The 23,501-nt window shown below is 49.3% G+C and overlaps 1 protein-coding gene across 1 annotated transcript; it reads right to left on the bottom strand.

The window, feature by feature from the left end:
- Positions 1–903: 903 nt before the first annotated feature.
- On the bottom strand, positions 904–2,472 carry LOC128724756 (uncharacterized). Its single transcript, XM_053818478.1, has one exon. It carries the CDS (start codon positions 2,470–2,472, stop codon positions 904–906), a length of 1,569 nt encoding a protein of 522 aa, XP_053674453.1.
- Between the last annotated feature and the right edge of the window lie 21,029 nt (positions 2,473–23,501).

Here is a 23,501-nt window from a genome sequence, read left to right on the forward strand (position 1 = left end):
AGTTTATCGCAGCCATCGATCGTTGTCAATATGTGAAACGGGCACCCGCTCCTGTACGGCTTGGGGTTGATAACGTTCTTTTAATATCTCAATCCCGGTTCCAGAGCACATCCCAGCGTTGCGGTGCACGCGTCGAATAATCAATAGTGATGGAATTGTCGGAATTGGTTGCGAGCTGGTGGAGGGATATCGAACGGAATGAAGAAGAAAAAAAAACGGCACAAATAGCGCAACAACAACAACGCGAATGGACGCTCGAAATGAACGCAAACCGCAGCAAAGGGCGCACGAGTCGTGCCGCGGTACATGTGCCCTTTTTCCTCCCGGCACTCACGCTGGTCGGCGTGACCAGACGAGTGCTCATTAAATTTTGATTGTTTCCAATTTCAATTCATCAACGACGTGGATGAATAAAATAGGCGCGGGAAATTAAATCGATTAAAACTAGTGCCCAAGCCGTCCTTGGCGACCCACCTGCCCGGGGGGGGCGAGACTAGTGACGGTGGTGACATCGGGCGTACAGGTCAGCCCTATCAATCGTGAGCGCGACAAAGTGCCACACATTCGAAATCGGGCCCAGTAGGGTTGGGTTGCCTTTTATTTGCTCACGGCTAACGCAAACACTGTCGGTCACACCGATGATGGGCTTGAAACGGATCGATTCACGGGGCAACTCGTGATCGAACGCGAACAGGACACGCTGACTGACGGAGGTGGGTTTAAAATTTTAATTAAGCACCATTGTGCGAGCTCGAGCGGGTTGAGTGAGTTCGCGAAACGGCGCTGCGGTTATTGTGGATGTCTATTTCACCCCAGTAAATGCTAGCCGACCTGACGTGGTAGAGGGTGTGTTTAGAGAGTGCAAAGTGCAATGATCTCTTACGCGAAACGAGTACCACCACCCTACCACGTGCATAGTTCCATCGATACCAACAGGTTGGCAACTTGCAACCGCGCCTGATGGTTGATGAGACTAACGCGCGCTTGGAAACGCTCGGCAGCGTAGCTTAACTCATCACGTAGTATCTCCTCGAACCAATCCAGCAGCTGTTTCGAGCCAAGGATTGCGATATCTTTCGAGAAATGAGCTGCTTTCCACAAGCAGCCACTTCGTTGCTGTTTCAACTGTAGCGATGAGTTGGGTGTTAGTCCGCTCATGCACTTGGAATACTGGAAAGCCTCGTAATCGAGTACGGTCCGAATGATCCTGAGAATCTTCACACCACTTCCATTTGTGTGGGCGTTTAGAATGGATTGTATCATGCGAGCCTCCCGGCGACCACAGTTAGCGATCAGCTCACTGATGAGCCGCGGAATTTTGTCGAACTCATTTTCCAACCGTTGGTAGCACGCTTCAATTCGTGTGTAGTTCTTAATTACGCCCAGTGCTATCGACCAAGCCATATGCGAAAGTAAATCGTTGGTTTGGTTCATCACCCGGTTCGATTCTTGTTGCACCTTCGACTTCACCGCTATTCGAGCGGCCACATCGTCGAGCAGGTGGGTAACATTAACCAACCGCTCGTGGAGCATCTTGCTGGTGGTTCGGGCTCTCCAACGAAACTCAGCCACGTCGTCCTGCAAGAACAGTTGCAGCTTTTTTGTAGTCGCAGTTACGTTACTGTCGAAGCTACTTTGGAGCGGGTGTAAGGCATCGTAAATCCGCGTTTGCATTCCGAAACGAAGCTTCGCGTTGACGTCGCTCAGCGTGCTGTTCAGATTACGCCACTCGTCGTTGGCTACGGTGGAGATCCGAACCAGAAAGCCATCCATCAGGTGGATGCGATTGACAGTGGCGTTGATTTGCGTGACCACGGTCCTTCCGATGATGGCGTATTCCTGCAGGATGTCGTTCAGCTCTTGGATAGTAGCGTTCGAAACGATGGCATCCACCATCGTTTGGTTCGGGAGTTGCGGCAACTGCTGAACTTCGATGAGGGAGGGCTCGAGCTGTTCCAGGACAATGCTCAAGTTTGCCAAACAGCCCAACAACTGGTCCAGCACGGAGATGATGTTTTCTGCGATTGGCGCACCCAGAATTTTCTCCGTTGTGTTGATCGCTACCAGGTGCTGATCATGCAGCGCAATCGTTGCATTTATGTTCAGCTGGATGTCACTGAAAATGGCCGATACGTTGCCGTCGCAAAGGCAGGACGCATTCGAGAGCCCCGTGAAAATGGGATAGGTCGTCTCCACCAGACTGTTTACGATGTACCGAAATGCGATGACCACGGGGTTCAGGCTGTGAGTTTGCGCTTCGTCCAGCACCTCGTTGATCGATTGAAGCCGGTCGACGACATCCAGGATGTGGTTCGTGTTCTCTTCCACGTTTCCGGACGACCCAAGGCTGCTATTGTTGGTAAACCCCGGTATGTGGGCCCATACCGCAAAGTCCGACGCGGAACTCAATTCGCACGGTTGCAACACTGACGCGGTCAGCGCAACGAACATCAGCACATACTTCCTTGTCATCGGAGTGATTCGATTAGTTTTCGTTAGTTTACTTCGGGCGCGAGTTAGCTTACTCGCCGTCTGCCCACGGATTCAGCCAGTTTTCCTGGGCTGGATAGAAAGAGTAGTTAATAATTCATCACCTCTTCGAGCTAAGCCCGGCACGTGGTCACCTGTCCCTATATTATTCCCCACAAATTGATGAATGAGTTCACTATCGAGCGCGAAAGTTTCGCCCTGCACATACTGCTTCCCACCAGAACCACACGTCGTTGAATGGGGCACTGTTTGGGAGGCTTTCAGCAACCCTCTGCACTGTACAAAACGGGTCAACACTTTATAGCTTCCGGGTTTTTGGGACACGAAGCTGCAAAGTAAATAGGTATTTGCATAGCACCTTTATTTGGCTGCTTAATATGCGGCGTAAAAGTCACGATGTCGTGTCGCACCGGAAACTAGCCAGCTAGCCGTCGGTTGAGTTAAAGGCAAAAAATGGCACTATGCATGCCTAACGATCTAACGTTTGAGCTCGTCGGTTGCTTCCAAAACCTATCAGTTGTATTATTCATCAAACCATTTGTCAACGGCACCGTCTACCGTTGAAGATCGCGCTTGTTCGCTCTGACGGAGAACTGCGACGGAGTAGTTGGTAAAGCGTCCGTACGCTTCTTTGTGCTTCCAGGCTCTCACGCCACCCGACCGACAAATCTTAGTGAGACAAGAAGCACTTGGCACTCGAAAAAAAAACCTCGACGTCATGCCCCGACCCGTCGACTTCTAACTTTTGACAGCTCACCAACTCATGGCACGGGACAGAATTTTACACTCCATCAGGGGGAAAAAGCATCCTCGTTCGGTCGTCTGTCGTCGTCGTAAATAAATTTACTTGTTTAATTAAAGTTTTAGTGTCATGCTAGGCAAGAATTTACTTATCTTCCTGCTTTGGAACTGCGCACCCGTGACGGGAGTGCGACGTCGAGATTCACCGCGCAATGTTTGCTCCCACTGTTCACCGAGCTGAACCCGGGTGCGGCAAACCAAACACTAAGAATTATTTATGGAAGCGGATTAAAAAGTTTTCATGTCACTCTCGGGCTTGTCATCTCACGGAGATGGCAGCGTCTTGTCGCTGTCGCGGTGAGGGTTGATTTTATCGATGGAAATGCCAGTTTGGCTTGACAACGTGACAAAAATCGATCGGAATGTTGCACGCGCTGGTGGATTTCTTTGTTACGCATAAAAATTAAGCATGAAACATATTCTTTAGATGATAAGCCAGCTCATTACGCCACAGAAATGTTGATTTTTGCTCACAGATGGAGGCGCCTGGTTAATGATGAATGTTTAAATGGAGTCGCCTGGTCACTACAAAGCTGCAATAAAAATTCCAAACACTTTTTTTGTCTATACCTTTAGCTTATTGATTATGTGTGGACGAATCCCCCTTGAGGGCATGTGTGATTCCGGATCAATATCATCCACGACCTTCCTTGGCTCGGTCATGTTAAGCCACTCGTAACAACCGAGCATTCATTTATACCCCACCATCCCAAAAAGGAGGTCGTTTATTCTCTACAAAAATCGAGTCACTCCCACCCACAGTAAGGACGAAAACAGTCACCCTCCGGTTTGCATCGTTCAGACGGTAAAGGGGCCACAATTCACCCACAGGCTGCAGGACCGGAGTGGCCATGAATATTTACTCTATTTTGATTTAGTAATTTAGAACAAATTTGCATATTTTGTTTTCCGTATTTTGATATGATTATGATGTTTATGTTCAAGCCGCTTTGGATGCCTCCACCAGCGTGGGTGAGTGGTCTACCACAGTGTCGATGGCGCTATCCAGTGCCGGTTGTCGGAAACATAATAGCCACTCGAACAAGAAAGGCAAACCGGAAGAGGTGAACTCACGTGGGCCGGGAGGGCAGGTGTGAACCGTCTGTTGGACCTGGTGGTCGACACCGCACCAGACGCAGGTCAGGTGTTTATCGAAAGCAAACCTCCTCCTGCGCTGCTGGGCTTGAGGAACGTTGGGGAATACGTCCCAACTCGAGGCCCGAGAATACATAATGAAAATCCCTGCACACCACGTACGCTCCCAGCTCGCTATGCTTGCGGTGCGTCCAAAAGGGACCGATTGGTGGCCAACGCCGGAGCCCCAGAAGAGTGGTGGCGAGTCTTCTTAATATGCAACAACCGCGCCACCGTTGTCGCCATCGAATTTCCCTTCGGTGTCCCGACGGTGGGTCACCAATCCGGTTGAGCAATTGTTGATCTTTGATTAGAGTGCGCTATAAAATGGCACTCGGCTCTAATCCGCACAGGACCTCTCCCCCATACGGCCACTGCAGCCTGCCTGTGCTGGCGTTATTTATTTGTTTCACTCCTCACTCCCACGGCAGGACTCGCCAGGACGCGTTGACACCGTGGTCGTGAACGTGCCTCTAACAGTTGCGCATGCAAATAGAGATCCTGCTTACTTTGTGGAACGTGCCCTCACCCACACACGGGGTGGGCCGGTTTCACCGGACAACCTCAAGTGCCAACCGTAATTTATTAGTTTAGAATAGATAAATAATAGTGATTTGATTTAATTCCGTATCCATCCGAAACCCCAGCACCCAGGACTCTCGAATGCTCTCCACTTCGAGTGGCCATCAAGTGGGACACATGCGAGACGGACTTGGCCGATTGTTACAACAAGAATGCTTTGTGTGAGTGTGTGGTTAGGACGCACATTGTTATTCTCGCATATACCCATGTGACAAGGTTTTTTTTAATTAAGTCAAGTTTCTATCGCTTTGCAAAAGGAACGTTTTCTTGAACGAAGTGAAATTGCTACAAATGCACCTAAGTAACCATAGCAGTTTGCTAATGGAAAGGGTCCTTGTAATGACCAATCGGGCTACGACCTTCGAACTAACCCGTTCCTACCATCACGGGAAAACAGTCACGAGAAAGGCACATAAAACTCCTGGCTGCATATTCGAATTCTCCGAAGCGCCCGACAGACGTAATGTGACAGCTGATCTGTCACGGTGGTAAACCAGGCTGACAGGTGCTGGTTTACCGAACGCCACCATCGCAGTTGGCGTGGCAAAATTTGGACGTGTTGCGCGAACTTAAATCGGGGTCTCATCACCCGTCACCCTCTCGCTTTTCCAAGCGCCCGTGATTGAGGACATGAATCCTGCGACACCTCCACCAGGGCCTCCCATCTCCATTATGTAGGTTAACTGGAACGGCGAGTCCGCCCGCGGGCTTCTAAATTGGTGCCAGCGGAGTGGTGATAAATGGAATTTGATGTAAAATCTTCTCGCCCCATCCCCACCTTTCGAGAGAGGTGGTTTTCCCGGAGGGTGGGACGGATGCTGCGAGCAAATGAGCCTGGAACCCACCACCGGTCAGAGGTCACATGCTGAAGAGGGAAGGGGAGGGGGCATCCGGTGATTTATGAGTGCTATTTAATTAACTACCGAATGTGACCGAACCGGTGAGCCCGTGGCTGGAAAACTGTACTCGCCTACCCGTAGCCTTTGCCGGCGGGTTCATTACGTTCGAACACCACCATTCGAAGGAGCGCGCCTGTCGTGCCGCGTTTCGCTTTATCAATGCGATTTATGGTGACAGTCGATGGTATCGCTCCCGCGAGTGGCATCCTGCAAACGGGTTTGGGGTGGGTTTTGTTTGTCACGGTGCCATTATTTGTGCAACGGCAGATACGGAATCAACTGGCAACAACAATACCCTTCGGTGGCGATTTGAAACCATGACTCAAGCGACACAATGTACACAGTGTACACGCATATCCTTCCATCAGAAGTCGGACGGTCCTGATTTCGTGGTGTCGGGATGTCGCTGGCGGGATCGCGTTTCGGTTGGCATGCAAATTGATTCGGGCTTGATTCATGATTCTAATGCACCGGTGCTGCAATCTGCGCTTCGCATTACAGGCGGGATTAATTTTCGTTTGTCAAACTAATCTGACGGTATCGCGGCGGGTCTATGTGGAAGCTAAATTAATACAAATATTCACTCGCAGCTTGACTGCGTTAACATCGTGACATGTACGCGGCACGTGGGCATGTGATTTAGATACATTGGAAAATGTGTATTCAATGGTAATGCCAATCAAAGAGGAGAGTTATTGAAGACAACAATAATTTGATGGATTTCACGTAATTAACAAATCATATTTCAAAATCGATAAAAACAAATCATAGAAAATCTAACCAAATCCAACCTACCCAAGGGAATATGAAAAGCTACATCCCACTTCCCAGAAAGAAGAGTAAGAAAAATCTTTGTACAAAAAGTTACTTACCTTTACGAGACATTGATTCTTATCAATGCTCTGGACTCCGCAAGTCTGCATTCCACACCATTTGCTATAGTGTGAGTGATACTGCTCCGGTTGATTGAAGACTACTCCTGAGATCAATGACCGCTTCTATACCGATGGCGTGAGATGAATCAGTAACAGACGCACCATACACTGGCTGGAACGCACTTATAATTATAACACCAACGCGATAACTACACCACAAATATCACGAACCCGTTACACTTCACAAAATGCTTGAAACTGAAATGCACCAAAACGTAGGCTGGTATACTACGAAATAATAAATTTTGGCACTTCACTGTTCACTAAAACATTACCATTAACACAATCGCGCACCACGTGCAGGATTAACGATCCCGTTATCCGCAACTAACTACACGAATTTTTGGCTTTACTTTGCACCACTTGTAACCGGATTTGGATATGCACGCAATTACTTCCACGCAACTTATCACCGATGAAATTGCCATTTTTAGGCTATTACCCTGCGTGATCACACTTTAGGTACACTAACTTTACTTTTTTCATTCATTCATACTGTTTCACTTATCACTTATCACTATTGAATGAATCGAACGTGCCAATGAGGCTTGATCTTCACAAGCGCTGCTTGGAGCGAAAACACTTTCACTTGCACTTTGACACATAATCGCAGCCACATCAAAGGACACCATTATCGCCACCTAATTTAGAACTTTTGCACTACGCGTGTAACTTACGAAAGGGCTCCCAACCATAGACTACACTTTAGCGTCAACTCATCAAGACTGACAGGACCCCGTATGGAGCGTAACTAACAAAAGACGTTGCCCCCAAGCAGAAGTGTGAGTGAAATTAGAAGATCAAGTGAACGCGAAGCGATCTGATTTAAGTGTACTTGTCTCGCGCTGTCGCTGGTGTTTGTATAGCGTGAGAAGATCCGCGCTCGGCTTAACTCGGAAGCAGTATTTCGGGGTATGCGTCCTCTCTAGCCTTATCACCTCTCTCGCTCAGACCAAGATATGGGTCGAGTTCTACCATGAGTACTAGAGATTATCTACTATTCCAGCAGATTAACAGCAGATAGATAACCGATTGACTCTCTAAACAATTCACATTATGCAAAAAGGATTATATTTCTCAAATTAAAAGCTTGGCCTTTATGAGACTCTATCATAGAACTTCACTCGAGAAAAAACCTCATAAAAAAGACCGTTCAAAGTATTTATACAGACCTTTAGGTTACTTTAAAATCGCAACTCAATGAAAATCGCATTTCAATGGCTTTCATAGCTCCAATCGCGAAGGTGTTTCTGAAGCGATAAAAATCCTTACAAACCAGTTGCAATTGCGTTCCAAACGCGTCATATGGTCATTGCAATTTTTTTTTCGACTCTCGCTCGGAAGCCCAAAGACTGTAGCACCCAAGGTACCAGCGCATTTAAACCAATTTGGAAACGATAAACATTGACTGCAATCGTGCCGTTTCTAAGGTCACCCCCGGAGTATCTCGTGCCACTCGACCTTCCACGGTTTGCCATGTGCATTTAAGTGCTGCGACCGTGTGGTAACAGCCGCAAAAACGGACCAGGAGAAAAAGAAATCTAAGAAGCATAAAACGAGAGAAAAATCCCCTCAAAGGCTTTGCGAGTGTGTGCAAGAAAATGGAGAAAAGCCACCAAAAAAAAAAAACCAGCCCCAACAAGCGCCGGTACGTCCGAACGGAGCGACTAAAAACCACCCCGGTGAAAGATCAAATGGCGCCAAATGGCGTCGTCTAAACGACCCGTCCGAGAAAGGAGCCGATTTGGTTTGCTTTTTTTTTTGTCGCTTTTCCCGACTTCCGACTTTGCCCTCCTCCTCCGTTCGGGGCGCCCAGTCAGGACAAGTGCTTTAATGATTGGTCAAACCGTTTATCCAAACTAACCACCGCCGTGTGCGGGTTGCCTTCGCCGCCTCGGCTAAACCGCTTGGGCGGTGGCGACAAAGTACACAGGTGAGATAAAAATCAGAAAGGTGAAAGATATAAATTACTGCCGGTCACGTTATTAAACACTTTGCCGCTGGGTTGCTCGCGTTTTTCCGTCCTTTAGTCGAGTGCACACGTACATGGCTGGAGCCTCATATGTGCCACCATCGACGGTGGAGTTGCCCATTCGCGCCCGATGGGGCTCGCGTCGAACTAATTCATCGGGTATTAGTTGAATGGGTTTGCTGGTTTTGCTGCTTTCGCTTTATGACTTTCTCAAGTGAGGTGCGCGTATTCAGAGTAGCGGCATGGGACGGGTGAAATGGATTGAGAAATACCAAAGGGTCCGACCAACGGAAAATATCGCCCGCACTAGAGCGTGCATTACTACACCGATTCGAGCTTCATGTTAATCACTAATCAGCGATATATGAATAACGATTGTGCTTCACGATCGAAAACAACTAAAAGACAGCGACGTCCTCGACGTTTTGGAGTACGATTTATTCCACCCAAATGGGATCGTGATTTTGTCCCTTTTACTAACAAAAACGATGCCTTACAGCACTTGTTTTTCTCCCCGAAAGTCCTGCGAGACCAGAGCGCAATCAATGAGGCTCTGCTACTGAACCTCTGCTCCAGCAAATCAGCATGTTTTGCCTTCATTCGTCCCAGTGTACATCGTGTTCGCTGCTGTTCACTGTCCGTTTTATTTAATTAAATTTATTCGATGTAGATAGCGACGTTTCCACCCACCGGGAGACGCAGGGTCTCCCCAGTTTTCCCCGAAAAGGAGCGGATAGCGTACGAGACGACGAAAGGTAGAAAAAAGCTGAGCACTCCCACTTCACCATTAGCAAACTTAGCTCGTCCTACGGGTGTGGCGTCGTATTCATTAAACCACAGAAATGAATAAATCATCCCATTTGCGCTGGATGCACCGGCCGGATCGGGCACGATCGTGGTAGAATGTTTACGTTCCCGTTCGCGCTGGGCAGTGCGACGCGAAAAAACCCCACAAGCCACAGGACCGACCACCAACGGTGGGTTTTCTTCAGCAAGTGCCCGGCCCCCTTACCACGGCCTCGGATGCGGCCGATTGCAATTTGCATCGTTTGTTTGTCTGCTCGTTGCACAAGCCCAGCAAGGGCTGAAGAGAAACGGTATTCGCTGTATTTTTTTTTTTTTTTCATTTGCTTCAGGGGTTTCGTTCGTTCTGCCGTGACGGAATGGCACGCGAGCAGAGAAGAAAGGCAAATAAAATCCCATCACGAATGACACAGATACGGGTGATTAATTTAAAATAAAAAAAAGCAATGCAAAAAGTGCGCTCTGTCGCGGGCAACGCGAGAGGCTGGCGCTGCTCGATAATACCGTGGTGAAAAAGCAGCTTTCATCGCCCGAGCGGACCGGGAGTTGCGGGAAAAACGCCAGCACAAATGCCGACGGAAACATTGTTGCCATTACAATACGCTGGAGGAACGTATTCGTTGTTTACACAGCGCCAGCCCACAGCCGCCTGTAAGCCCTTTCGTGAAGCAATTCTCCAACCCCTTGATGAGAGAACTCGGTGCTAGCTGAACGTTCTAACGAACGAATGCTCCATTCGAAAAAGAAACGCTCTTCGCCTTCGCCCATTGGTGGACATTTGCAAAATAAAACGAAAAAATATCATCCCCCTAAGCGCCAGGATTTCCCGAAGGAAGTGGCAAGTTTTATTCTGATTATTTTTATCCTGTTTTTGTTTCCATTCTGTTTGGACCTTCACTCCTGGTTTCTCGCCGGTGGGGACATTCAATTATGCAATTTCCCGTCAAATAAACCAAACGGGGTCTTCGAGCTCCACCAGCTCCTCCATGTTGTAGCTCTGTTTTGCGCACTGCAAATGATAATCTACAAAGTGATAATGAACGAAGCAGTGTTTTACTAAAATAGTGCTTGACCACCAACGAACTGATTCATTTGAAAGCATACACAAACGTGTAATACTACCATTGTGATAGCATATTTCACCTCAAAAGAACTAATCTGTTGATCAATCGATTTAGTTGCCTGCGATAACGCTCCTGTGAATCACAATGCATGCGAAAAGTACATAATCTATCGCTGTTGGGTGGTACTTCCGGTGGGTGGTTCCGCTCCCGCAAGATGTCCCATGGAATCCATTCAATATTCGCTTCCTCAATCATGCATTCATAATGGGTTTTTGGCGAATCCACTTTATTAGATCCCGGTACTCAATTGACGAAAGCAGATAATGAATAATAATGCTCCGGCACTGGCATGGGGTGGCAGATTTCAGCCATTGACCGTGCTTTTCCGGGAAAATCCCACCCGAAACTGCTCCACTATTGCGGGGAAGCTAATGAGTGAGTGGCCCACCCTAACACAGGCTCAAGCTCTGTCGATTCGGAAACCAACCTCATCATGGGTGATTCTTCCGATACCTTTCGCATAAGTAAAACCACGTGGGTTCCCTCTGACGAGCCTACATGGAGACGTGGGTTTTATGACAGCCCGACGGTCAAACAGAGTGAGAAAAAAAAAGACCCACCCCCGAACGGGCGCTCGTTATCGGTTCGTCCTTTTGCACCCCCAAAACGGGCCGAGTGGTTGCGCCGAAAGCGAAACGACTTCAATCCTGGACCAGGTTGAGAGCCAATAAACCAGTGGCACATTCGCACATAATCTTATCAGCTCGTAAAGGCCACCCCCGATCAGTAGCCCGTGTCGTGTGTCGCGAAACCAAACCATCCGCACCCGACGGACAATTGCCACTTTCCCATCGGTCGGTTCCAATCATGTGGACCTGCTCGAATTTCCACCCTTCACGCTCGCACCAAATCACCCCCATCGAGTGTGAGATCGATTCCGTGATCGACTCTGGAAGGGCCGTCCCATCACTCGCAACTGTGACGCGTGGCGTCTGGGGCGTTGGTTCACCTTTTGACGTTTAGCCCTGTGGGTCGATTGATCCAGCCTTTCTCGGCAGCAATCTGGCACCTTCTCAACGCGCGCGCATGGTGCACAGGTGCCGTTCGTGCCGGGAATATCAAACGCCAAGCCGTCCTGGTGCAGCGCATCCGTAAGCGTGGACCCGATTTCGCACGGGAAGCACGTTTCGGGAGTGTAATTTTATTAAAAGAAATACAACAACGCACCGGCTTAGGCGTCGGGTGGTAGGAAACACTGGTGGGTTTCCCGGGCGTGATTGCTGCCCACCGAATGGCTGTCGTCAAAGTAAACTTCCCCGGTCGGTCGTGGGTGGCATATGGATTTATTGATTTAATAATTTTCTTCTCGGGGCTTCACTTCGATTCACCATTAACCGCCGATCGGGTGTATGAGTTCAAGTTGCTTTTGAGTATCTTTTAGTCCTTTTTTGTTCTTGTAGTTGAACGGAAAAGCTTTACATAACCAGTTGTATGTTTCAACGGGTCCATGTACTCCTCTCATTACAGATCCACGGGCGCGACCGCTTTCCTGGACATGATAAGCGATGATCTAACCCTAGATTGAGAGCTTCTAAATTGACCCGGGAAACACAGCCCACACGACACAACCTGCATGAAACGGCGGCAGCAGCGTAAGTGAATGTCGGCTACATCTATAATTAATTGTAATTAATGTTTCAATAAATTTATAATGACACCCTGGTTTGCAGGAATCCCATGATCTTTCGTGGCCACCGTGCCCCGCTAGCGAGACGGCCAAAAATATCTCACCACCCCAGAAACCGAACCCAAACCGGGCTCGCGGCCACCAACGCAAAGGACCAATAGCCGGTCCAGTGCGCGATTCCGGTCCATGACTCGAGCCAATTTCGCGCATCGATGCTTCGGGTGCTTTTAATGGGCTCATAAATCGATTTTCGGGCTCCGGGCCCGCCGTCCGGGACTTCGGCTTCCCGTCCGACCACAGTAAGTCATGAATATATTTTACAACTCATTCACTATTTTGTGGCTTCTGATTAATTTTTATATTCCCCATTAATTTTGTGCCAAACGCGCGACACATGTGCTGGGTGTGCATGTGTGTGGGCGTGTGTGTGTGTTGGGGGTAGGCATATGGGGACAAAAAATCAAACGACAAACGCCCACATCCTGGGAGTGATTTTTTTCATCCCTCTTTCGGGTGGGCTTTCCCGCGTAAATCATTAACAACGCCTTCACGTGCGGTCATATTTCACGCGTGCAACGTTTTCACATTGCCTTCGCCCGGTGCATTGATTGGATTGGGAGCTTACGCGCCACTCCGTCTGCAGGAGGTGGCTGCAAGCCGGAAAATCTCATTAATACCATCGACCGAATAAAGCTCGCATTATTACACCCCAGTCTCTCCTGGGCTACGGGGACGTAATGAAAGGCGCAAAGCGGAATGCAACAAAGCGTCGTGTGGCTCGGTGGCGGCATGAAAGGTATTTTAATTGGTGCAACGAGTTTCATCCCCACCCACCACATCGCACACCCCCCGGGCATTAGTTTTCCGAGCCACATGCAAGCGCGCACACATCATCAAATTATCAATCCGTGCCTGGTAAGAAGCAAACGGCAAAAGCGTCCTCGTGGAAGTCAAAAGGACTTCCAAAAAGCGCCCGAAACCGCGATGGGAAAATGGAAAAAGCCCCACCAGACTCACTTTTGTGTATGAATTAATAATTCCGTTCACTAAACTCACCACACACCAACCAAACCAAGCGAACCGCATGCAATCGTTTTTCGGAACCAACCGAATGGGGAAAAATGGCGAATCCCAGCATCTCGCCAACTGCAAGCTTTTGCCATCAACGTACCCCAGAATAGATGCGGAACGAAGTTTCCATGGCAACAAACACACACACACACACACACATATGGGGCCATGAAAAGTTTAATTTAATTTTAAACTACATTTCCATTTAGGCGCGACCACGAAGGCGAGCGGGTAACCCATTAGCGAGTGCTTACGCGTGTTTTGTGGGGATGGGAAATGTTTTTAGCACGCCATCACCCGCACCCCATTGCACCACTGCCCACCACAGGATGGGCGTTATTTTTCTTTCCCATCTCTCCCCAACGCGGTCCTTGCTCTAATGGTGCCCAGGCACTGCATTGCAGCTTGCAGAACCGTCAGCTGCGTCGGTTTGGTTGGCTGGTTGGCATTCGAATCAGCCGACACGGGATGGATCAACGGCAAAGGACCGCAGGGGGTCGTGTCGCATGGGGCCGATAGTTTGATGGACCGTTTTTGTCGGGGAATGTGTTTTTGCTTCATTTAAAGCACCGAAAAGCGTGCTGCTAATGAACGGAAATGGGATGATCCCACTCCCGGGTCGGTCGGCAGTTGCACCATTTTCTAATTTCCATCAACCACCTCGCGGGTGAACTTTCGTTAGATAACCTACACTCGGTGCTAAATTGAAATACGGGCTTGAAATTGTTTAACGACATCTATTACGACCATCGGTGGACGATAGTTGTGTTTCGAATTCCACCATGAATACCGAGCAGTCGGAATGGGACTGATGAAGAGGGCTTTAAAAAGAGCATCTGTCCTGTAACAACCCACAATGGGGCGCATGAACTCATGTCATTGGTGCGTTAAATACGGATGTTTCCCGTTCGACGTGATATAGCACGTGTAATATTTTTTTTCGCTCCAACACTCTGCATCTGCAAAATGCGAAAATATATGCTTCAATAGAGCAACACAAATCACACGTATAATCGAGACGATTAAGTAATTAACAGGCCCAACTTTTCCACGTCACCTCGAGACAGCACTCTCCACGGTCCTGGGGAAATTTAATTACACCAAACAGGGCTGCTTCCACCGAGCTGGCGCCACGAAACACCGAAAAGAAATCCTCCCCCGTGACGGTGCGATCCGTCGCTCAGACGACACCGATCAGCGCCCGTAAGCCGGCACAAATCCTTCGCCGCGCCCGGAACGGCTGGCTGCTGGGGGAGAGCTCGGAAAATATAAGAACCTTCCGGGCGGCCCTAATCCGGCCCTCTGCAGACGCCAGTCGGGTGCGAAAAGTGCAACCATGCAAACTAATTGCGCTTAGGCAAGATAAAGTGCCGTGCCGGTACGGGATCTCATTTATTTTAAGGCGTTGGCGTAAAATCGAGCACCAACCGAGACATTCGGATGTCCCCTTGGGAGGAGAGAGCTCAAGGACTCGTTCGTTCGTTCGTTCGTTCGTTTGTTAGCGTGTCGTGACCGACAACCAAGCGACATTCGCTGGAAAATGTCATCATAATCCACCCACTCGAAGGCCAACCATACTTTCCGTTCCGGGTCGTCTTTGCCTCTCGCAACTAATGCGCTTATCGGTCTGCGGAAGTAACCTTCATCGAACTCGATTGGGAAAAGCCAGCCTCCCCGGTTGGTGTCGCACACCACCGTTAACCCCGCTCGTCACTGGGGTGGTCCTTTCTCGTTCTCGAAAGGTACACATCGCTCAAATGAAGCGCCCCGTTTTCCGGTCGAAAGTCGAAAGCCGACAGAGGTCTTAAACACACGCAACACAAGAAATCACCTCGATTCACCGCAGAGTGACTAAAGCCATATTTACGAGCGTTCTGCGTGTGCGGTTACGCTTCGCATTTTTTTTTTTTCGTTCATTGCTATCCTTTCACCCAAACCAAGCGGGTGAGTAAATATCACCACACCTCGCAAAAGTCAAACGCAAGAACCTCCCCGGGCGTCGTCCTTGCTCAGTGCGAAGTCATTCCCAAACGCTGCACCGACATTCTTGGCCGGATTTCGTGGGCCGCAAAAGCCACAACCGAAAAGAAAACCGGAAGTAGTGACAGCAAAAAAAATAACGAAGAAGAACTCCACCTCAGGAACCGAGGAGAAAGAGGGAGGTGACCCACTTTCCGGAATCGGAATTCGAAACCTGCCGCCGTCTGCGTTGGTTCGTCGACCAAAGGACAAAGGTCCTGTTCCGCACTTCCCATTGACGATGAAGTCAAACTACGCTCCCCGGGGTTGTGAGGACCTTTCGCAGGGGTTTTTCCCGACCTCCACCTGCACGAGCGCGCTGAGACGAAACCCGAAACCGACTCCGGCACTCTGCGGGAGCTAGTTGTCGGTAGAGCCGAAGCCCACACGCGGTCCAACGCGGTGACGGTGATGTCGTTTGATAACATTCAGCTTAAAGGATTAAGAAAACAAGGATTATGCAAATTTGATACGTCGTCGGGTGTACGGGCGATGTGAGCAAGCGAGGCAGTGCGGGTGAAGATGAGGCGAGAAAAAAGCTCCTGCACGGACCACACACACACACACACACACGGCCACAAGCCATACGAGCAGTGGGTTGTTGGAGAAAAAGGCACACCAGGGAAATAGAGAAGACTACGCCACCGGCACTGCGCTAGATATTAAAGCATGAAGTTAGCCCTCTGTGGCAAAGGCAGCTGCCGGTTTGCTATTGCTGCAAATCGGATCGTTTCGGGGTGCCACGAAAGGAAACTTTTCCCTACCTGGTTCGACTTTTTCACTAGCATCTCCCGCTATCCCTCCCAACTCGCTAAACATACGTACGCAACGTAGTGCGAACTTTTTCAACACACCGAACATGGCGCTCGCTATGAAACAATGTACCACGCTGGTGGAATAACTGCACATAAACTTCCGCTCGCTTTACTAACGCCTTGTGCTGGTGCGTTTGCTGCAACCCTTGCAGGGGCGGAACTCGGGACGTCCGAGGCTGGGAAATGAGTAGGAAATGTTGGAGTATGTGAAAAAGTTTGACGTGAAACCCCCTCCCATTCGGCCGGGAGCGAAGAAAGGCAGGCCAGGATCTACCCCTAATGCTCGTAAAACTCGAGATCCTTGTTGGGGCGTGTGTTTGCTGAATCGATTATGAGCGGGGTTTTCTTCTGTAAGCACCGAACAAGCCCGATTCCGTGTAACTTTTGTTCCCCCAAAACCATGTCAAAAAATGGTTGAAATGTTTCCTCGGGAAAAGCACGCAGCGTTCATTTCCACACATTCCAAAGCCTACTGACATGGTGAAACTCGAGCGCGAATCGGTTGTATGATGGCAACCAAAAGTGCAACTCTCTGTGGCTCCTACGTTTGACTGGCCGCTCGATGGTGCCTGTCGCCTGCCAGCAGTAGTTGGACGGTTTAATGCTCTCTCACTGATGGCGCCTTTCACTCGAACGTCCTCCGGCGTGCTGACAAACGTTCCTGCCAGCGGCGCATAATGAAGCCACGGGCATGCACCACATCCATACAAAACACCATCAAATCAAACGACCCCGAGAGGAACAATCGGGCGAGAAACTTTCCCGACTCTGGCTGGCCGGTGGTGGCAACCGGCGAGAAGTTGTTTGCCCAATTCTGATGCCATCGAATGCGCTTCACCGGTTGGGAAGGGTGTGTCCTTATAGGACTGGCTGTGGGAGCAACCGCATCGCCCAAAGTGCACTGCAGGGACGGGAAGGCATACCAACACACTAACAAAAAAAAAGGAAAAAAGCGAAAAAAGTGCTGCATAAATAATTGCAAAAGTTGAACGTGTCATTTTCCGTCACGTTCCACCGATCTTGGACCGTTGAGGGGAAAGATTGTACCGCGGAAAAGCCACCGGATGTGGTGGACGAAGAAGCGGTGTGTGTGTGCGTGCGTTTGTGGACGTTACCCGTTCGTTTGGTTCTGTGTCCTGTGACTGTCTAGAAATTCCCGAATCCCGACTCGAAAGCACTAAAGCGCAACATGCCACAAAAAAGGCAGACAACAACAAATAGATGAAAATAAAAAAAAAAAACCACAAGCCAATTCCACTCTCGAAAGAGTGCACATCAAAAGCGACCCACCGCCACGTGGAGACGTGCGCGATCCGTTGTCCGTGATCGAAGATGGCGTCGACCGGATGCGAACACGCGTCACTAAGCGCCTGCGGTGCCATTTTCCCCCATCCTCAGCAACGCTCGGTTGACCTCTGGGAAAGCTGGCGCCAAGCGGTTCCGCTTGAGCCCCGGAGCCAATCGGACGGGACAGAATGCTCCGCTTCGAAATCCCACCCTCGGGGGAAGCAAAAGCCCCCGAGCTAAGAGAGAGAGGGTGAAGAAAAAAACAATTAAATTTTAATTTAATTTTTCACTTTCATTGCAGGCACAAATAGTCGGAAATTAATTACTACGGCAGTCCCGAGGTGGCCCGACGGTGGGGAGAGAAACTGCGAAAAACGTGGGTACGTAGCGTTTCCCGGAAGCCAAGCAACCAAGCAACCAAAGCTAGCAAAGCCCGGGACTGGGATAACGGCGTGTGCCTTAAATTAAATCCCAACATCCCCCAATGCTCTGTGGGGCGAGCTGGGAAAACAAGAAAAATGGCGCCAACCCGTGCGAATGCGACCCGCATGCGGATGGTACTGAAGGCAAGCCGAAACTTCTTCCAATGTTTCGCGCGAGTGAGGTGGATTGAGTGGGAAATTAATTAACATGCAAAACCACCGAATCACCCGTAGTAGCACTAGCGCGCCTTGATTTAGACAATTTTCCAACACGACGATTGCCTTCGCCGCGCTCCCGATGCTGGTTGTAAGATGCAACGCATCGACTGATAAAGCGCAAATCTTCCGAACGTGCCTTCATTCGGGGATTGTCGAGTGTTCAAGCTCGGTCGTTTTTAAACCTCACTCACTGGACCAGCATTCCCAAAGGGAAACAAAAGGACACCGGTAATCCTGCAAGTAGACGCGTCTAATCCGCTTTCTACCATTCCGTTCGTTCAACTGTGCCCGCCCGAGACGAACCGGAACCGGCACTGGAACCAAACAATGGAACCCGGTTAAGGTAGCTGGAAATAAAATGGCACCTTATGCAACCGAAGTAACAGCTAAATTACAACCGGCCGCGTGGTCGTGGCCGTGCAGCTCGCTGCACTCGGTAGCGGCGCAAATTGGCAAATGGGTGCGCGGCTTTGTGCGGCTGTCACATGGAGGGCGTCTGTGAGTTCCGTCCGTGGTTCCATCCCTGGACCCGGTTCATCCCTTTCACGTCAACGGGGCAACATCATCTCGTCATGTCGCTCGTTACGCCAGCCGTTGCCGTTGCGTTCGTCCGGCGTAATTTTCAATAAACTTCACGCCCGCACGCACACCAATCGTACTCGGGGATTCGGAGCTGCCAAGCTCACATCGAGTTGTGGGTGGGTGGTTATGCCTTGGAAGGGGGAGCAGGGGTGTAAAAGTGGGCGCTGAAGCATCCCTTGCCGGTCCCCGAGCGTTAACTGTTCGATCCGGGTTGGGTACGTGCCTGTGCGTGACATGGGACTCGCGTTGCACAACAACTGCCGGCTGTGGTGGTACAATTCGAACCGGCCAACCATTTGCAATGCGGGGGTGTCATTCGTTGGGATGGAAAGGAGGAGAATGTGAAGTGGGAGTGCCGCTGAAAAGCCGCACAAGCAAACAAAAGGCACCAGAAGGTGGCCCCGAATGCCGGGGCGCGCCTGGACGTTTGCAATAACGATAAATTAAAATCAAACAAAACTTATCGAGACCGCTCGCGCGGAGACATAGCGGTGAGGAGGGAACAGTTGGAGGCGGGGGGTTTTGGAGAGGGAATACCAATTGCATGCATATGGATGACGCAAAAACGGAGGTAAAAAACGGGATCAGTAAGGAACACAATATTAGCATACGTGGGAGCAAAGCGAGAACAAAAACGCGCGCAGAAAAAAAAATGAAAAGCGAGAGATAGGCTTAACGTATTGCTTTGCTTGCCGGTTGGTTTTTTTTTCTACTGCTGGATTGAGTACACAAGTGTTAAACCTTCGGTTGAATTTCGTTCAATCAAATCTGCGTATTATCCGTGTGTGTGTTTTTTATCGTCCCCCAAAGCGACGGAAGGGCAATGTGGACGAACGCTTCCACGTATCCTTTAGCGGGAATTTAACTTTCAAACGTTTTTACAAAGTGTCCTTCCAGACAAACAGCACAATTGGAAAAAGATCCAAAAATCTGCACAATCGTCCGCGCGCGTTTTGAATTTTGCACGTGTTCGCGAAATCGATCAAGTCGGTGAAATATTTCACTGAAATATTTCACTCATTTCGGCTATCTCACCACACGCTGCTTTCATCGATCAACAGGGTGTACATGCGATCGCTTGAATAGCACGGTTAGCACACTGATCTTTTAAAGCACAAAAATGCATGGTTTTATTCCTGAACCGCTACCGAGACACGACCATCGATTCGATTAAGCTTCGTGACGATTGGGTTTGTTCTTTCCCAGCGAGAGACAAGAAACAGGTTCCAATCCAACACTATTTGCCTTTGGTCCTCCGCCGAGCGAGTCCCAAATGCCATATGTTGAGGATGAGTGTGTGTGTGTGGGTGTATGTGTGCCCAAACCACCTCTTCATCCTCACTTCTGGAGCTCGGTCGTATTTCCAGCACCGACCACCAGCCGCCGGGAAATAGACTAATACTCAGGATAAACAGTTTTAAAATTTTTGTTTGCTTGCCTCTTTTCACGGCCTATTCGCATTCAAGCGGCGTACTGCCGCACCGGCTTTGATTATTGCCCGGGGAGGAGAGAAACAACCATCCTGCCCCTCTATTCCACCTTCTTGGCTTCCCGTCGTATCGACTCCTCCCAGACACGGTCTGCCAAAAGCGAGCGAATGTTGGCCACCGGAACTGATGGCGGGCCCATGGTGGCCACGGACGGAAATGTGTTGATTTAGCAAGCAAACAATGCAAAACAGCCAAACAACACTGGCGGTGGGTTTTTACGGGTGAGTCTGTTTCGTTTCGTTTTCCTGCGTTCCTTTATTTTTGCTCCTTGTTGGTTCGTGCCTTTCCGATCCTTCTAAGCGCCCGCGGATAGCACAAGCTTTGCCGGTCGACGATAACAGACCACGAGCGCTGGTGGATTTGTTGATATTGCCGCTGGTGGCCGGAACCGGAAGTTACTCGGAAGTGAGCGGGACGCATTTTCTTCCGGATCGATTTTTCATCCATGAATCCATGATTCATCCACGGAGCGCCCGGACGGGGGAGGATGTAATTAGAACAAAATTAAAGCAAGGAAGAAACGCAGCTGCTGATGAATATTGAGCAGATAAATTAGGGCGCTGGTGATCTCTCGCGAGATACCACACTTCAAAAACCAGCTCCCGTGAGATAGCCAGCCGAAGGAGGTTTGGAAGGAGGCTCACAATTAAAAAACTTCCCAGCCAACGCGCACCGACCCAGAGTGGCGAGTGTTTTGAAAAGTGAGCGGCTCCTTTCGATGCGTATTATGTGCAATTAATTTTAATTAATCAACAGCCGCGAGAACGCTGCAAATTGAGCCATCTTGCTGGTGGTCTCGGAACAAACTTACCGGCGAGTTTCTCGGTTGCGATCGTACCCATCAAAGATCAAAGCCAAAACTCGCCGGGTTTTCCCGGTGAGCATTACAAAACTTTCCCATCACGAAAACGTGCATTTTCCTGCCCATGTCTGGGTTGGGGTTGTCGTTCCACACCGTCTGTTTTCCCACCGGACGCTGGAACTTGAACGCCCAACAATGAAAAAGCAATCAAACCCAGCTTAGATAATGGGCACTGCTGGATGGTTGGCGATGAAACGGGACGTTCCCGCCCAAGAACGGACAAAAACACGGTCGGCTCCGTTTCTTTGGTGACGGAGGATTATCCGTTTATTGCCGTGGAAACCTGGTTCCGTTCGCGGGATGATCCTGAACTGGACGTTCCTCGTGTATTCCGGTCACTGGAGCTTGAAGAAAAAATGCTGCATTTCCACCGGCAAGGATGGCCACAAGGAGGCATCTTCATTCCAGCCCACGGACACGGTGGCTCGAAGGATGCACACCTACACTATTTCGACGGCCATTTCCAGCTTCGGGGCGCTTGTAATGGGCGAAAAAAAGGGCAACAAACAAAGCAGCCACCAATGGGCATCCTCTTGCAGCGCACCGACGAGAATGACTTTTCAACCACACGGCGCTATCCGCGTTTTCGATTGCCGTTTCATTTTTGCGTTGTTTTTTTCCCCTCGCCCGTCATTTACCGTTTTTATTTTCAGATCATCCGCGGCCGCTCGAAGGATCGTTTTCCCCACAGCGACCGGTACTCGGCGGTCGGTTTCGATCGTTGGTGCCGCATTTGGACGGCATTTTCATTTCATCGCCATTTCACCATTTGCCGTTTTTCTCTCTCTCTCTCTCTCTCTCTCTCTCTCTTTGCCTGGGTGACAATCGGAAACGGTTTCGCTGAAAGTGCCCAATTTTTGGGGTCGGTTGCGGCAGAGATGATGCCCAAAAACAACTAAGCAAGCGGATTGCGTTTATTTGTCCCGACACGACAAAATCCGGCGTCCGGTCAGGACACAAGCCCGAACCTACCGACCTTTCGAGAGGGTGAGAGAGACAATGCCACAAAACCATGACGGCCAGGACCTGAACCGGGGGCTGGGAGGCTCTCGCTAACGATAATGCCGCCACCAAACCGTGGTCCCTCTTCCGCGCCTGTGTGAATTGGTGCTTCACGTTTTACGACCCGACGGATTTTCAGCTGACTTCAAGTGGTTTTTCAGTAAATTGGATTGGTTTTTATGAGCTTTCAGGTTATTTTATCTTTTTTTTTACGCGCGCGCCCACGTATGTGTGTGTGCGTTTTTTTTACTTCATTTTTATTCGTTTTGTCTCGGGCCGGGCTAGCGAATCCAGAGGGGAAAAATCATCCACACCCTCGAAACCACCGGCAGATGGAAAAGCGCATTTCAGCAAGCCCGAAATGGTACCGGCGAATGGAGAATCGCTGTTTCCATGCTCCGTCCCGTGTGTTCCCGTTTTGCGACACAGCCCAATTTCTAGCTCTGATTGTCCAAACGCAATTCTTGTCGGTACTTTAGCTACTCAAGAGTTGTGCCTGGACATCCGTGGCTCGAAAGCGGCTTTCGACGGTCCATCCAACCATCCATCCATCATCGCGTATGCACGGTCAGCGCTGGGCTGAAGGAATTAAGATTCACCCACGGAAATGGATAGCGAAAAATTATAATTCAACCGTTCGTCCGCCTCAAGTGGCAATAGTGCAAGAACAACGAAAAGCATTCCTTTAGCTTATAGTGATTCAACGTTGGTCAAAATATATTTTAAACATTCCGTGGAAGGACGAACCCGTACATAACGGAACGGGCGAAAAAAAATAGAAATAGGATCGTAAAAGATCGTTTGAAAAAATGCATGTAGATCTAGAAAAAAATTCTCATCCAACATCGGGTGAAAGCAGTAACGGTAAAAATACAAATGCGCTTTTCTTATGCGTAAAAGGATACCAGCAAATACTCATATGGTTAGGATTCGTTGCGCACGGTCGGTAATAATAATTGTAAGTGTTTCCAGATGTTATAGCAGCCCTTAGCCAAATAATCATGTGTCGACGTACTGAAGGACATTTCCCTTGCCACCGAAACTAACACATTATGAAAATGTATGGCATAAACCAATGCTCTTGTAGCTATTTGTATATAAGCTTGAAATTACCATCGAATAAATCAGAACAAATCTAGGATTCACAATGGAAAGACTTGTTATTTTACCACCAAGGAGCGGTGTACATTTTGATTTGCATAGGTTAATACTCACCCAGAGTACCCAGCTCAAAATCCATCCTAACGTGTTATAGAACTCCGAAGCCATCTCCTGAAATATAGGCACCAAAAAGGACATCGAGGGTTTAGTGAATTCTGCCGCCAATTGGCTCCAGCATAACAATTTCTTCTAACCGAAAAAAA

Source organism: Anopheles nili, chromosome 3 (assembly GCF_943737925.1).
Source record: "Anopheles nili chromosome 3, idAnoNiliSN_F5_01, whole genome shotgun sequence".
Classification (NCBI taxonomy): Eukaryota; Metazoa; Arthropoda; class Insecta; order Diptera; family Culicidae; genus Anopheles; species Anopheles nili.

Coding starts and splice junctions, on each gene's coding strand:
- LOC128724756 (XM_053818478.1), bottom strand. CDS start 2,472: ATGACAAGGAAGTATGTGCTGATGTTCGTTGCGCTGACCGCGTCAGTG.